Here is a 16,334-nt window from a genome sequence, read left to right on the forward strand (position 1 = left end):
CCTCATCCACACTGGTCTGTTGATGAGATTGCATTGGATCACACTAAATCTGTTCAGAAGATGGATCTGCATCTCAATTGACATTTCAGCAATTTCAAAAGAGCACCAGAAAGGAAAATCCTTGGATGTTCTCTGTCTGCTAAAAACTCTGGGATGGAGAGAAAGAGTGATACTGTGAAGTAGTAAAGATGCTTCACCCCATGTAGGTGTTGTGCTGGGTGCCCAGAAAGGAGAGAGCAGACGGGAGGGATCATGGCACATCCACTCTGTGTTTTGCTGCTCTCTAGATCTGCACATGTCAGACTCTGCCGTTGCCCACGTGTGGGTTGTGATACACCTCAGGATAAACTGGGAAGAGATCTGCCATTGGCTCCTTCCCACACGGTGTGTCATCTGGCAGCTGTGCATATCACAGGGAACGCAGCGACCACGGCTGCTGAGCAAAGCTGCTTCACTGGATAGTCAGAGATACTTGGAGGGGAGAAAGCAATGGGAAAGGCAGCCCTTGCTTTTTTGATTCTGACAAGCTCTGAAAACTCTTGGGAAACAGAAACCTGATGGATGAAGGACTGTGTGGAGAACCAATAAAGCAGATTTCCAAGGATAAGTTGCAGATAGAAGAACAGTGTTCAAAAGGAAATATTCAGCAGGATTTCTTCATTGGTGCAGAGGGAAAGTGTTTGGGGATCTCTGATATTTCAGCCTCCGAATCAGCTTCCATGTAGGGGACACGTGGGACTTCAAAAGGACAGCAGAAGGAGAGCCCCTAGGGCGAAGCTGACGTGTCCTCAGCACAGGGAGAAGGACCCAATTATCAATTCTTTTCTCTGGTTTGCAACCACGGGGCAGATTTTCAAAAGGCAAGTGTTCCCTCCTGCCACCACCAGGTTCAGCAGCTGAGCTGGCAGAAGGCACAGAGGAGCGTGACCAGTGCCGGGGCTCTGCTGCCCAGCCATGGGCCGGCACACCTGGTTCCCCCTGCAGTACCTCCCCAAGCCCTTCTGGAGGGCGGAGAACAACAGCACAGCCAGCTTCTTCTCTGCACTGTATGGCTTCCCTAACCAATCCTTCTTGCACAATGACTTGGACCTGGAGGACCTGGGCGACTTTGACAGCGGGGTCAAGTATGAGGGTGAGTCCCAGAGCCGGATGGTGAAGGCACTGCTGATCATCGCCTACTCTGTGATCATCTGCATCTCGCTCTTCGGCAACATCCTGGTGTGCCACGTGGTGATCAAGAACAAGAGGATGCACTCTGCCACCAGCCTCTTCATCGTCAACCTCGCCATTGCCGATGTGATGATCACCATCCTGAACACCCCCTTCACTCTGGTGAGCCCCGGCCATGTCTGCTGCTGTCTGTGTGTGCCTGTCAGCTGTGTGTGCCTGTCAACTGTGTGTGCCAGCTGCCTGTGTGTGCAGGACAATTGAAGGGGCTGGGACCAGGCTGGGATCCAGAGTTTCTTTTGGCCCCCTCCCCCTTTTGCCTCCCAGAGAGGCTGCAGTTGTACTTCCCCTCCCCAACAGCCCCTTAGCAAGTGGAGATGGGGGCTCATGCCCCCACCACACATTCCATAGTGGGGGTTTCTTCACTGCAGGCCACCCCCTCTGCCCGGGCAGGGCACAGATGTTGGAGACCTTTTGTCTGCTGCTGGGGAAGGAAGTGAGGACTAGTTTGATATGACAAAATCCAATTAATGGCCAGTTTCCTATGGAAACCCCATGAACAAGGTCAGTCCCTGTGCAAGATCTCAGGGAAGTACTTGGGCTGTGCTGAGCTGGGTCAGCCAGCAAGTCCCTCCCTCAGCACTACAGACTAGCTCAGCACTCAGCACTAGCTTCCTGGGGCTAATTGTCCTTTATTTGCAGTGACTAAAAAGTACACAATATAAAAGAACATTAAAGAATAGGTGGGAAGAAGTAAAGATTAATTTCTTGCCCCACTATTATAGACTATAAACATCATATAACCAGGACTCTGCAGCTGGATCGATCCAGAACTCTGATTCAAAAGCATGCAAATATTCCTAAATTCCGCTGCTTCATCCCTGCTCAGCATTATCCAGGGTGTTGTTCTTCCTTCCAAAAGCAGATCCCAAATTAGCTATTGAAATTCATGCTGATCCTGTTTCTTTGGTGGGATTTTCCTGCCTTGCTCTGATGGGATTTGCACTCTGTAATCTGTTCAGGGAGAGGCTGGTGCCCTCTTGCGTGTTCTCACACCAACAGCTACACACTAAGCACGAGTAATTAAATATCCATCAGCTCTCTCAGGAATGAGCTTTACATCAGCTCCAGAGAACCAGCACACTGCTCCAGTTCAGGGACAGTCAGTGCTGCAAGAATCATCCCTACAGGGAAATTAATTAGATTAATTGAAAACAGTCTTGACTAATTTTCTGCATGGACGGATGCTTTGTAGTAAATGTGCTTTACTTCAAATTATCTTAATTTGCTGCAGAATGACTTACATTAATTTGTAATTAATATTGTGCAGTCAGGAGTAATGAGGGAGTGAGGCAATTTGGCACAATCTTCTCTGCAGAAAAGTCATCATCAGCAACACCTCTCTAGGAACAGGATTTCTCTCTCTAAGTTTGGAGCCCATGCAGCTTTCAGCATCCACATGTTCAAAGGTGTAAATGTTTTCAAGGAGGTACCCAGTGTGCCCTTCAGAGCCTCACTGAGGAGCAGAGCTAAGGTTTCTTCGTGTGTTCCTGAAGGGCCATGGTACATGGACACGTGCACACATGCACATGCAAACACATACACAGGGCGCTGCTCAATCTCACCGCTGCTTCAAAGCCCCCTGCACAGTCATTGTTTCCGCAGGAAAAACTGAGGATAAAGCACCTACAAAGCCTCGGGAAGCTGTATTAAAACATTTCCTCTGTACCATGTGCCTGGGAAGCCAGTTTGCTGCTCTTCAGGTACAGGTCCTGTTAATGCAACGTTGTCTGTTCTTCAGGTGCGGTTTGTGAGCAGCACCTGGGTTTTTGGAAAGCTGATGTGTCACATCAGCCGGTTTGTTCAGTACTGCTCTGTCCACGTGTCTGTGCTGACCCTTGCTGCCATCGCTCTGGACCGGCACCAGGTATGTCGTATTCACCACCCCTACGTTTCAAAGAAAATAAGGGACTAAATACATGGTTGTTTCCCCCTCAAATCCCAGTACCTGGAAAGCTGCACTGACTTGGGACTCAGGGACTGGAGGGAAGAACTCCAGCTTTCATGGCAAAAGACAAAACACCCATGTTTTTCACAGTGAGTGTGATAAACGAAGGGGCTGTGGAGTCCCTGTCCTTGGAGACACTGAAAAGCCCAGGAGATCAGTGCTGGCAGCCTGCTCCCTTCCTTCTCTGCCTGGGCTTCTGGGCTCGTGGACTCCCTGCCCTTCTCAGCCCCACTGTGGAGCACAGCCCTGACAGCACGACAGGATCATGTGCTGCATGCAAACATCAGCCAGCCCACACGTTCTCTCCACATGGATTTATGAGAGTCTGTTAGTTCTGAGGCTTGTCCCATTCCTTCAGGATGCCTAAGGCTGGAAGCAGCAAGAGCTATGTTAGCCCATCCAGTTCAAGGCCAGGAAACCTTCCAGGCCAAGCAATGAGTGCAGACCAAAGAGCTTCCTTAAGTGTAACACAGTTTGCAATTTGTGCTTTAGCTGATGAATGCTGAGCACTGCGAGGGCAGATCCAGCACAGTGAGCTCTCAGGCAGACCTGGATTTCTTGCAGTGCTGGAGCCATTGAAACATTTGTTACTGAAAAGCAATGTCATGTGATATGGCTGGATGAAGTTCAAAACAAGAATGGGTTCCACTTGGGGATGGGCTCCATCTGGTGTCAGAGAATCACAGGGACTACTGGAGTACAGATCAGCCAATTCAGCCTTTTTTTACCATAAAGACTTTGACAGTCTGGCTGTTTCATGTGCAACATTACAGCTCCTGAAATCAAAGCATTTTGATAGTGGTTTAATTTTAATCAGTAGGTCCTGGGCTGATTGCAAGGCACAGCTAGGCATCAAGAAGTGTTTGTTTAATTAAGGGCAAACACAATACCCATCCTTAAATTCAGTGGAGATGGTTCCTCAGAACTGGAATGAGCTAGTATGGCCCAAGGAGATAAAGACAGAAGTAAGGAGATGTCTCTCAGCAAGGGAAATCAACACTTGCCTCTAAAAATATTGCTAGTCCTGAGAGGTACCAGAGCAGACAGATGTTCCATGGAAGTTGTACTACTTCACTAAGTAGATATTTATAATAAGAAAAAATATACGTAAAATACCAAAGACTTCATCAACCAAGAGATCGTTTGAATGATATGATAGGTCTATTCTTAATTATTGTTTCATTGCCTAATGTAATTCCCCACAGTGCATGTAGCTCAACAGAGATCTCGCCACCGTGGTCTCTGGAGTCACGCTGATGGGTGTCACAGAGCATCAGACTCTGGGCCAGCAGCAGCACTCAATACGTGCACAACTCCATGCATTTCCCAGCCCTTGTACTCCCTGAAGTCCTGTAAAATAAGTTTCTCTGCCTTTTAACACCAGAGGCATGTGAAGCTGCCACACTGCAATATGAGGCTCAAAGAGTAACCCAGATGCTGTAAATCCTCAGGAGTGGTTGTTCTCTGCAGGTGATCATGCACCCTCTCAAGCCACGCATGTCCATGGTGAAAGGAGGGATTTGCATCATCATCATCTGGGTTATGGCCAGCTGCTTCTCGCTGCCTCACGCCATTTATCAGACTCTGACAAGGTTTTATATTGGGTAAGACATTTACATGGTCCTTTTTGTTATATGACGTTTGCAGCTGAATCGAAGCCCCACACATGCCAAGGCCACACCTCTTCATCCATCTTACTAGAAAGAGTGGTGAAACAGAGAAGTTGCCCTTCCCTTTGCCTGAGCACTGTGTCTCTCATGAAGGGACAATGACAATTGATGGAATTGCTTCCAGGCTGGTTCATTAGTTGTTTCGGACTCAGAGATTCAACCCTGTAATTTGGGGCAGGCACAGAGGAGAGGGACTACTTGTTAGTAGAGGGCACAGATGTCACCATGGATGATTTCTTTCTTTTCCTGGGGGTGTGTTTAAGATACCTTCACTGGGGCCAAAGGTCAAACCTAGAGAAAAATTTTCCATTGAGAGTGACACCTATCCATGATACCAAATGAGTTCTGCTACCTGTACCTGAACTGAAACTTGTTTGAATGTCTGAGGTGTTTGTCCTCAGGTGTGTATAGCTGTAAGTGGAATTGAGATTTCTTTCTCTCTTTGATCTTCAGAAACAGAACCATCCGAATGGTCTGCCTCCCCAGCTTCCCTCCTCCTGCTGACCTTTTCTGGAAGTATTTGGACTTGACTACGTTTGTTCTCTTGTATGTCCTGCCCTTGCTTGTGATCTCCATCACGTACACCATGGTGGCCAAGAAGCTCTGGCTGAGGAATGCCATTGGGGACCTTACCATGGAGCAATACTACGCTCATCAGCGAAAGAAGAAGATGACGCTGAAGATGCTGATGGTGGTGGTGGTTGTGTTTGCTGTGTGCTGGTTCCCCCTGAACTGCTACGTGGTGCTGATCTCCTGCAGGGCCATCCACAGCAGCAACGCTCTGTACTTCGCTTTTCACTGGTTTGCCATGAGCAGCACCTGCTACAACCCCTTCATCTACTGCTGGCTGAACGAGAGCTTCCGCGCGGAGCTCCGGGCGCTGCTGTGCGTGTGCCGGCGCAGGGCCACGGCCCAGGGCCACGCTCTGCAGTCCATCTCCCCCCCGTTCCAGCACGCCTGGGCCGAGAACTGCCGGGACAAAAGAGGCAGTGCCTGTCAGAAGGCACAGACACCCTCTCAGAGGAACTCTGCAAAGACAGACATATCCAGTGTGCAGCCAATTGTGGCAGAAAGCTGAAGCCCTCACCTGACAGCTGGGCAGCATCATGTGATTGCAGAATCATGGGAAAAATAGAGTTGGAAAGGTCTGTGGAGACCATCTAGTCAGCCTTCCACCCAAGGCACAGGAACTTCAACCTTTGACTGGGTCATTCAGGACCTCATCCTGTCAGGTGTCAAAATTCTCCAGGGGTGAACTGCCCAGTGTGGGCTCCAGAATGAGGGTTGTCAAATATATTTTTCATTGGAACAATCAGAAAAAAATTAAGAGACTTCTTTAACAGCACACAAAGCCTTTCATGATCTAAGCAAACATGAGGAAGCCACACTGGTTATATACACACCAGCTGTGCCCACTGTGGTTTGGCCGTTTGGGTTTTAACTTCATTAACTGACATTTCTTAACATAAAATCTAATTTTTTTCACTTTCAATAATACTTTATCTTTTACCAGTCGTCAAGAACTGCATCCTTAGTGGCTTCCCTGCCAGCCTGGCAGCCCTTCCCTGTCAAGTCAGTCTGTCTGTCTGTCCTGGAGTTATCCCATGGGCAGCAGTGGCAACCACTCGGCACCTGTGGAACTTGGGACCCGTCTTTGTCTGAGATAGAACCAATGTTGTGCTGAAACAGAGCTGCAGGTTTTCAACCCAAAAGGCAGGAAACAGAAGTTGGCCCTGGATGAGAGAGCTCCTTTATAAGACTTCATGTACTCCCCACTCAGTAAAACTGAGCATCTCAAAGTGCCACAGCCCCCTGTGTTCCGCTGCTGGGGTGGTGATGGAGCGCTGCCAGCAGCACTGCTCCTGGTCCGAGTGGTGCCTCCTGAACCTAAGGGACAGCTGGAATCCCTGGGGATGTGAGTGCCAGGACAGTGGGTGCCGGCAGCTGCTGCTCTGGGGGCTCTGCAGAGCCAGCCCCTGTGTTTCAGAGCAGGGTTTGGGTCACAGGTGAGAGAGACTCAGTGGGAACACGTGGCCAACTTCAACCTATGGCTGTGAAAATCCACCAAGGTTGTGTTTTTCTCTTTCTCAGAAAGAATAACCAGTTTCTTGTGTCCATTCAGTCCTGGCTTGGCCTTTGTGATGGCAAAGGATTGAGCTTCAAAAGACGGTGAAAAGGAAATTAGCTTCATCCTTCCTATGCAAAATAATCCAAACTACACGTCTACAACTGGGCATTTCCAGACTGGCACTGTGCCATAGCTGCAGACTTGGGTGAAAGGCTGCTTAAATTTGAAAATCAAGATGTTTTGATGGGTGGAAGAATATGTGACCTGAGAATGTATTGGCATTTCAAAAAGAAACTGTGAAGCTGAGGAAAGAATAAGAGCAACAAGAATCTTTCTTCTTCCTAAGCTAATTGTGGGAAGGGAGAGGACAACAGCAGCTGGGACAGAGACAGGGACCTGGTGTGGCTCAGGACACTGCAAACCCCAGTGGCATTGCCAGCACTAAGGCTTCAGGTCAGGGCTCCCATATTAGGCACAGTGCTTACTTGTCCTCTTCATCTGCAGATGTGCCTAGAGGGGAGGAAACGGAATTAGAAAAGTCTCTTCAGAGAACAAGCACTCAAGGCTAGGGTGTCAGCTGGAATTCACCTGCAGGAAATGCGTTTTACAGACTTTTCCATGTGGGCTTCACTGTGTGAGCCTTCACTTTGGTTCTGCTGGAGTGGAATCCTTCCTGGAGCTGCCACCACAGAGGCAGCACCAGAGCCTTTCATTTTGCGTTACAAGTAAATTACAGCATAAACCATATATTACTACTAAGTTTGGTGTTCTGCTTTCTGGAAAACTGGGAATTCATACCACTGCAAATGGCATTTCCCTAATGTCACTATCTGGAGGTTTTTACAAACAAGATGTCTCTTGTTAAGAAATCAAACCAATCACAAACCCGAAGAAATATTGTTATGGTGAGTAACTTAGTAAAACTTCTCATTCCAATGTTCTTCTCTTTACATTGGAAAAAATCAATGAGATTAAATAATGCAGTTTGCATGTATTTCCCAACGTACCCCTAGAGAACTGCCAAACTCATTACTCTGGGATAAATAAATCAGGCAGAGTCTATTCTTGCCACTCATCCTTTGGCAGGACAGCACATTGGGTCAGTGTCCCTGTGGAAGGACAGATGGTGTAGCCAAGCTCAAACCCACAGCTGTCTGTGTGACCTCTGCAGTGGGCAGACATTCCTCACCTGGCCCAGGTTCTCCGAGGGACAGTTTGCTCCTGGAAGGAAAACTGACGTTGTTTCCTCGCAGCACATGCAGTCTGGCAACATTGGGCTGCCTCATAAACATCATTTCTTTGAGATGGTTGTTTTTGCAGGAGTCTGGCAAACTTCACCCTCATCACACACGACCTCTCTCTGGATGCTCTTGCTTTAATATGAGCTCTGTCAAAATTTCTGTGTGGTTATAATACAACAAGATTTGATCCACTAGTGTTTTTTGGGAGCTGATAACAGTCAATAAAATACTGGTTCAGGATCCTCTCTCTCCTATGGCTTTTGTGTAACTTTTGGGTTTTGAAAAGGAGATGCTCTTCCCTCTTATGAGGGGATTAGCAAGAAAGCATAGAGTGCTGCTCCTGGCAGTCTCAAATCCACAACCAAAACTTCTGTCTCCATGTGTTTTGACATCTTTCAGCATGAAAAGCCCTTTGCACAAAGCAGCGCTGTGATTACCCAGGCGGGGAGTCAGCTATGGATGTGCCCCGACTGCGAAGGCTGTTCCATTCCCATGCACTTCCCTGCAGCTTGTGCAGTCAATAGCTGGTCCTGGTAGCACTTTTTGCCTGGTGCCTCGGTCCAGGTAGGAGCATGGGCTTCTTTGAGGACAATTCCTTGAATTTAATACTTATTCCTCAATAAGCACTTCAATAAGCAGAAGCACAGCCTGATTGATTTCTTGTGCATTTCTCCCTGGTGCTCCTGCTGGGATCCTCAGCCATCCCCTGTCTCCCTTCCCCTCTCTGGGGACCTCCTGCTCTCCCTCACCTGCCCCCAAGCAGGAACAAAGCAGGAACCATGCACTGCTGAGGCTGCTACAGCTCTGCCACTCTTGAAAACTGGTTATCAGTCGGATTTGTTTGGAAGGAGCTGCTTGGTAACAACATGTGCACTGTGACTGTGCAGGACCCAGGCTCGCTGGGCAAATCTGCAAGCAGGACAGCAAGGTCTTAGACAGGTAACCTGTCTGTTCCTCTCACTTTGGCTTTAACTGTGGCGAGAAGACCCTGGTGGGTTTGCTCATGGGGCACTCTGCTCCCCAACACAGTGATGAACACGCCAGAGGGCTCACCTGAACTGAGAGTCCGTTTGGGATTGTTGCTATTGCCGAAGAGCCCAGTGCTTGTTGTGCAGGAGATAAGCTTGCCAGTGAGTAATTATTAGCTAATTGGGTAACTATTAAGCTGGTAAAACCAATTTACTTGGTTTGCCACTTTTCTGCTACTGTGGACTTTGGCCTTTTTAAAATTTTTGATCCCTGACTCAGGTACAGGTATTGCTCCTTCTTGATGATTTTCTGTACAAGAAAGGTGTTAACTTGCACAGTGCCATCAATGGCACAGAGACTGGTCTGTGAGTTGAGGAACAAGGGGCCTGATGTCCTACACACCAAAATGAGAAGTTATTCTGTTTTTCATAGAAGAACAAACTCTCATCTGTACCATCAGCTCTGACCCTTAAACTGTCCCAGATTCATTTTCATTCTTAATATTCTCCTGACAAGATGTGGACAAGAGTAAATGGGGTTTGTATTGATATTCACCTCGCAGGTGAAGTGTCCCACCAGCCTCAGAAACCCCCTGGGCTTTGTGTGGGCAAGTGTCTGGGCCTGGACAAGCACCACAAAAAGATGGGAGAGAGGCTTCAGGCACAGGGACACTGCAGGGAGAGTAGGATGGAGCCTGGAGGGGAGCGAGCTGCTAGCAACTCCTGGGAGGGCCAAGGACCTAGAGGGGTGCATGACATGGGCTGGGTCCCATCCCATCTTTCACCCACTGTAAATCGAAAGGCCAGGAAGAGCAGTCTATTTTTCAGCTGGAATGCATCACACTGAGGTCCTGGCATCATTGAAGGTCTTGTGATTCTTTACAAGCAGCATTGCCAACACAGCTTGTTTACTTCATTTATACACCTGTGCTGGCTTGGCTGTTTCACCTCTGCCTGTCCATGAAATACAGGGATTGATGTCTCTGGTAGTTTATTTATTCCTGGTGGTTTGCTTTGCTTTGTTCCAAAATGTTTCAGTCAGGTATGGAACTGACTTCTCACGTGAGAAAGTGCCCTGATCTCTGCCCACTCAAACACCCCTGACCCACTTGCTGTAACGGGGTGTGATTCTGTGGGGTTTGCCCAGCAGATCCCAGCTCACTCGGCTCCTGGTGTTTCCAAGGAAGTGTTCAGTTAAATAAGCAGGAAAATACACAAGGCTTATCACCACAAGCAGTCTCGGGGAGCCCAGAGCTGAGGTGCCAATAACTAATGACGGGGGCTGACCGAGGGCCACCGATAAGAGCCAAAGCAGCGCCGTTAATTGGAGACGGTGACACGAGGGAGGGCACGGGGGAGCGGGGCTGTTCCCGGGGGGAGCGGGGCTGTTCCCGGGGGGAGCGGGGTTGGTCTCGGGGGGAGCGGGGTTGTTCCCGGGGGGAGCGGGGCTGTTCCCGGGGGGAGCGGGGTTGTTCCCGGGGGGAGCGGGCTCGGTCCCGGGGGGAGCGGGGTTGTTCCCGGGGGGAGTGGGGCTGTTCCCGGGGGGAGCGGGCTCGGTCCCGGGGGGAGCGGGGCTGTTCCCGGGGGGAGCGGGCTCGGTCCCGGGGGGAGCGGGGCTGTTCCCGGGGGGAGCGGGCTCGGTCCCGGGGGGAGCGGGGCTGTTCCCGGGGGGAGCGGGGCTGTTCCCGGGGGGAGCGGGCTCGGTCCCGGGGGGAGCGGGCTCGGTCCCGGGGGGAGCGGGGTTGTTCCCGGGGGGAGCGGGGCTGTTCCCGGGGGGAGCGGGGTTGTTCCCGGAGGGAGCGGGGCTGTTCCCGGGGGGAGCGGGCTCGGTCCCGGGGGGAGCGGGCTCGGTCCCGGGAGCCACCGGCGGGAGCCGCCAGGGAGCGCTGGGACACCGGTCTGAGCTCGTCACCCGCAGGAGGCGAGGACGGGGTGTGATAGGGAGCGTGTGCCTGTGCCCACCTGTCCCTGGGGGTTCACCTGTAATTCCAGAGGCCCCAGGTGCTGATAAACCAGGCACCATCATCGCTCGGGGTGTGCCGCAGGGACACTGCTCGTGCTAGTGCAAGTGCTGGAGCTTTAGAGCTGTGCCAGTGCCTTGGCAGGGACCCCTCGAGCCTCGAACACAGCAACAGCTGAGGAGTTTGATGTCTCAGCCGGCAGAACACAGCAAATAAATGAAACAAGGCAGCTTGAGCTCGAGCTCTGGTCACCGCCCTGAGCCCTGGGCTCCTGCAAAGGTGTCCCCAACACCTTCCTGACGGACCTGAGCTGCCAGCCTGGCAGGGGACTGGGGGGGCTGTGCCAGGGCTGTGCCAGGGCTGCGGCAGTCACAGCCACAGAAACATCAATAGAAGATGGAACTATCTGGGCCGGGGCAGGACCTCAGTTTAGCACAGACCCTCCACTGGAACCACTCCCAGAGAGAGGCCACGGGCAGAGATGTGACTCACGGCACACTCTGGGATGGAGAGCTCTGAGCAAATGAACAAATCAAGCCCTTGTGAATGAGCCCGGCTGAGTGCCACTGCCACATTCCTGTTGAGGCTCAGGACATTTCAGGATCCACTCCAAAGTCCTTCTTTATTTATGTGTCTAAAAATAGGTCTTGATGACTGGATTGCCGTGGTCAAACAGAGCAGAGTAGCCAAAATACCTCCAAACACTGAAATCTTTGGACTCCAAAAACAGCCAGGGAGGTGATAGATTTCCAATGAAGCTGAATCAAATGTTGAGGGTGTCGGTTCTTGTCCTCTGACATAACATCTCTCCTTTCCAGCTGATGATTTGTGAGTAATAATGTTGCACTTATTATACATGAAGGTCCACAGCTGGAAAACTCTTGCCCTGGGGAGGTTAAAACAAACAGATGAATCCCACAGGTACTTTTCCCTGTCATTAATATGTCTCCCAGAATTTCATCAGTGCTCTGAAGACTGGTTTGAACAACATCATCTTTTTTCTCCATTTCTTCCCATGAGTCAGCATCCTGTCTTTTGTCCACTTTTCTCGTGAATATCCTGAGGTGTCAGAATCAGTCTATCAATAAATCACTATAAATCATTACTTGTTTCCATGGCTTTCAGGGAAACAATAAAACTTTTCCTTACCTGTGTAACTGAGTTCATAGAGCCAGTTGTACCACAGCCAAGCAGAGGCAGAGCAGGTTTTCTGGAGATGGCCCTGAGCCCCATGCAGCCGATCAGCCTGGTGGGATCTGGCACCCGAGGGCCCAGCCAGACCAGCAGGTGACTGGGTGTCACCCAGTCTGAGGGACTTTCAGCCCAATCCTGTGAAATATCATGCACTGGGTACCCTTGGCTGTGAACTAAAGATTACTGGCCTACAGCATGTTACCTGATATTACCTATCAGGTCTGTTTGCCTTTGGGCAGAGTGCTTCCTTCTGGTGACATGGTGCAAGTGGGAGTTTCATCATCACACTTTTTATGAAATGCTACAAAGTTTCCAGAAAACATGTTGTAAAAGTGTTGCCCACATTCTCACTGGGCACTTCTTCTTTTATCCCCTTTATTATTTTAGATAGAAATATCAATCAGAGGCGTTATTAAAACACTTTGAGTCTGCCATCACCTCGAGCTGGAGGGATGCCCCTGACAGCTGCTTCATCACATGCTACCAGCTCTGCCTTCAGGACTTGTGCAATTTCCAACATTTGCAGTCACTCAGGAAGGTCATCACAAAGTTAAAAGATGATAAACTCAGCAAAATACCAGCCAAAGGAGATTACTCACAGCCACTTATGTAGGCTGCACTCCTTGTGTTTGGAGAGATGCTCCAAGCTTAGAGGCAAAGCCATTGCTTTGCAGGAAGGAACAACTTAAGCTGATTCCCAGAACTGTTCCTCTTCTCCTGTCTCCAACACACTCTGAGTTAAAGTGGGTTCCTGGTGAAAGGCCACCCCAAAGATTTTTGTCCTGTGTTGGATGAGGCTGATGTGAGAGGACTGTGTGTTGCCTGAAGGTACCAAAACCTCCCCGTGGATCAGCAGGCTGGAGCAATCCCCCAGCCCTACAGCAAGGGCTGAGGAAGGCTCCCTGCTGCAAAATTCAGGATGTTTTCCTGAGTATACACGTGCAGTTAGGTTATAAAATGCTGGCTGCTGATGGGGGTGTCACAGGAGATTGTGGGTGCTGCTGAGCAATGTGAGAAAAGGAGTCAAAGCCCACTGAAGCTCATGACCCTGCCAGGTGTGAGGGTGGTGATTCATGTGCTGGCTGTGGGTCCCTGCACGGCTGCAGCTCATCCCCTCAGCACCCAGGTTTTTTTGCCAGGATCCTGCTCCCTACAGCTCCTCTGGCCCCAGTTCCTCAGCACTGGTGCTTGCCTCCCAGCACCCCCAGCAGCAGCCAGATCCATCCCTCCCAGAGACGTTGAGCTCATTGCCACAGGGTGGCTCATTGTTTGGGGATTTTCTCCTCTGCCTCCTCCCAGTTCCCTGAGTTGTTCTCCTGCCCCGCAGCACAGACAATGATGAACTTTAGTGAATAGGCATTAAGCTGTATTCCTCTGTGTCTCGTTATCACACTGTGTACCAAAAAGTGCTTTGGGAAACATCCTTGATTTAGAGAGAGCTGGGAACTGCAAAGTGTAAGTCCGGGGGACAATTAGGTAAGTGAAATTCATGGACCATTTGCCTTCCCCCATGTCCCCAAGAACTAGTCTCAGCCTGGGAGGCTCACCCTGGAATTAGGGATGTGCTCTATTGTCCTGCTGACAGCTGAGGAGAGCTGGCTGCCATCCCAGGGCTGGCTGCTGGGGCTGTAAGGTGATGTGATAATTTTGCTTCAGTTGTGGTTCCTCTTTTGAGCAGAAACCCCGCCCCATCCTGCCCCAGAGTGTCTGTTCTCTCCTGGAAGTTATTTTCAGCCTGTGTTTTAGCCTTTACTGTTTGGGTCCTGGCTGTGCCCTCAGTCATCCTTGTGCTGAAACACAACTTTGTTTCAATGGATCTTTTGGGCAGCAGCAGCCAAATCCAGGGCCCCAGGACATGCAGTTTGTGAGTTGTTCAACCTAGGAAACTCCTCTGATGTGCTCATGTCCCTGGTAATTAGGGGATGTGTATACGTTGTCTCGTTTTTCTTGGTGATCAGGGGTTTTTAGATGAACTAAATTACCTCATTCTTTCCTGTGATAACAAATATCTGTCTGTCTGTTAAAACACTTTTTGTCCTCATTTTCTTGGTAATTTTCACCCTGGACTACTAGACACTTCAGAAATCTGGCATTCAAAATGCAGAAGGCTCTAATTTTTGTCCCCTGTATGAAAAAAAAAAGTGTAAAGTTGAAAAAGGGAAGTTAGACCTTAGTAGGTGTGTTTAAAGAAAGCAAAAGTCACTTCAAATCTGAAATGAAAACTTTCCTCTCTTTTTCTGAAAACAGGCAGTTTTCTTCAGCAGCTGTTTCTGATATTTCTAGAAATATTAAGTGAAAAATATAAACTTCTGCCTCCAGGTAAAGAAAGATTCTAACTATAAAATTTTTGTGAATTCTTTACTTGCCTTAAACCCAAGCAAATGCACAACAGAGAAGAACCCCCAAAAACACTGGTCGAAAAGGAGAACCTTTAATGTGTGCCCTTCAGCAGACTGCTATTTTAGCATTGTCTGCTGGAGATGAAGATCTTGATCTGTAACCACCTCACGGGGTGAGGGAAGGGATCCCAGGGGTTCTGCTGCTGGGGGCTTTTGACCAATTTCCCAAAATCTCTAGGACACAAGGAAAGAGATGAAAGGGATAAAAGAAGAGAGTCCCTGATGCCAATATGACAGCTGTCAGTCACACAAGGCTTCCAAGATGTTTTATGGAAAGGACCAGTTTCACAGGTGATCCAGCCAGCAAAAGGAGTTGCCAATTGCCATGGGAAAATCAAAATGTTTTACCCTAAAATATAAGCTTGCATTATCAATCTGAAGTTGGAAAAAACTTGAGTGAAAAATATTTTCCTGCAGCAACTTAAAAAAATAAAATTTCCTCTTTTACAATATTTTTCTATTGCAGACAACTATCTGCCTGCAATGTTTTTGTATGGACATCTCCTGCTGCTGTTGGCACAGGTGTGTTTCTGTGGCTGGCTGGTGTGTTTCTGTCACTGGGACCGGACATCAAAGCAGGGGCACAAAAACAAGTCATTATTTTCTCTCTTCTCCCTGCTCTGACTGCCCCTGCCCAGGCTGCTGCCCCGGGCTCTGTGCTCTGGACCCACCCGCAGGCTCCCGTCACCGGCCCCGCTCATCTGGGTGTCAGGCTTTCCTCGTTATGCTGGTGAGCCCTGCTGGAAGACTTCCCTCTGCCTGGGAAGGTCCATGTTCCCTCGGCAGAGCTCTGCCCTGGAAGCTGCTTCCCCTGGGACTGCCTGTGTGCCCTGAGCAGTGCTGGCCCCATCCTGCTGCCACCCTGAGCAGTGCTGGCCCCATCCTGCTCCCACCCTGAGCAGTGCTGGCCCCATCCTGCTGCCACAGCCTGGACACTGGGAGTGGGGTTGGATACACTGCAGTGGGGCTCTAGTAGTTTTAAAACATTCAAGCTTGGTTTTAATACCTTTGCTAATGAACCTGCCAACCAGTAACAGTGTGAATCTCTTCTTTCTTCCTCAGGGAGCTCTTGGTAATACAGTGTGAGCCACAGGAAACTCTGGAATGTGGAATATAGAAAAATGGGAAGAAAGAATTGTAAAACTAATGGTGAGGTTTTGCTAGGCCTGGAAGTTCATGAAAGGGTCCCAGTGGCCTTTTAATACTTGATTTTATGATTTCCTACCTGATCCTATGGTTCTGTGTTCTATGATTTTAAAGCCTATTGGAACAAATTGCAGTCAGCTCTGATCAGGGCTTTAAAATACCCTCTGAAACTTTTCTTGGCCCTGTGGGATCAGGGAAGAGGATTCACCTTCCCATGAGTGTCAGTGGGCATCAGAGGCTTCATTTTGACCAGGGCAGGCCAGAGTAATTCCCTGAGGAACCAGGTGTTAGGCCCTTCTCAGGGAGGGATGCTGCAGCAGTATGTCCATGTGAGGTTTGTAACTAAAATCAGTAGTGGACATGAGCCAAGTGAGGATTTGCTCTCTTTTGTCAATGTATTTCATGGATTTACTTTCTCTTGTCAATGTATTCACTGATTTATCAGTCATAAAATTCTGGTATGAAGAAGTCAATGGTTTGAAGCAAGAATAAGTGGTGCCAGGGGCAGTGTG

At 49.4% G+C, this 16,334-nt stretch overlaps 1 protein-coding gene across 1 annotated transcript; it reads left to right on the top strand.

The window, feature by feature from the left end:
• Positions 1-366: 366 nt before the first annotated feature.
• On the top strand, positions 367-8,367 carry LOC127470324 (G-protein coupled receptor 83-like). The gene is made up of 4 exons (XM_051785732.1): positions 367-1,332; positions 2,969-3,094; positions 4,646-4,779; positions 5,299-8,367. The coding sequence occupies exons 1-4, from the start codon at positions 955-957 to the stop codon at positions 5,921-5,923; spliced, it is 1,263 nt and encodes a 420-aa protein (XP_051641692.1). The 5' UTR covers positions 367-954; the 3' UTR covers positions 5,924-8,367.
• Positions 8,368-16,334: the final 7,967 nt, after the last annotated feature.

This window comes from Manacus candei, unplaced genomic scaffold (assembly GCF_025592945.1).
Source record: "Manacus candei isolate 608988 ecotype Guabito, Panama unplaced genomic scaffold, ASM2559294v1 h1tg000003l, whole genome shotgun sequence".
NCBI classification, from domain to species: Eukaryota; Metazoa; Chordata; class Aves; order Passeriformes; family Pipridae; genus Manacus; species Manacus candei.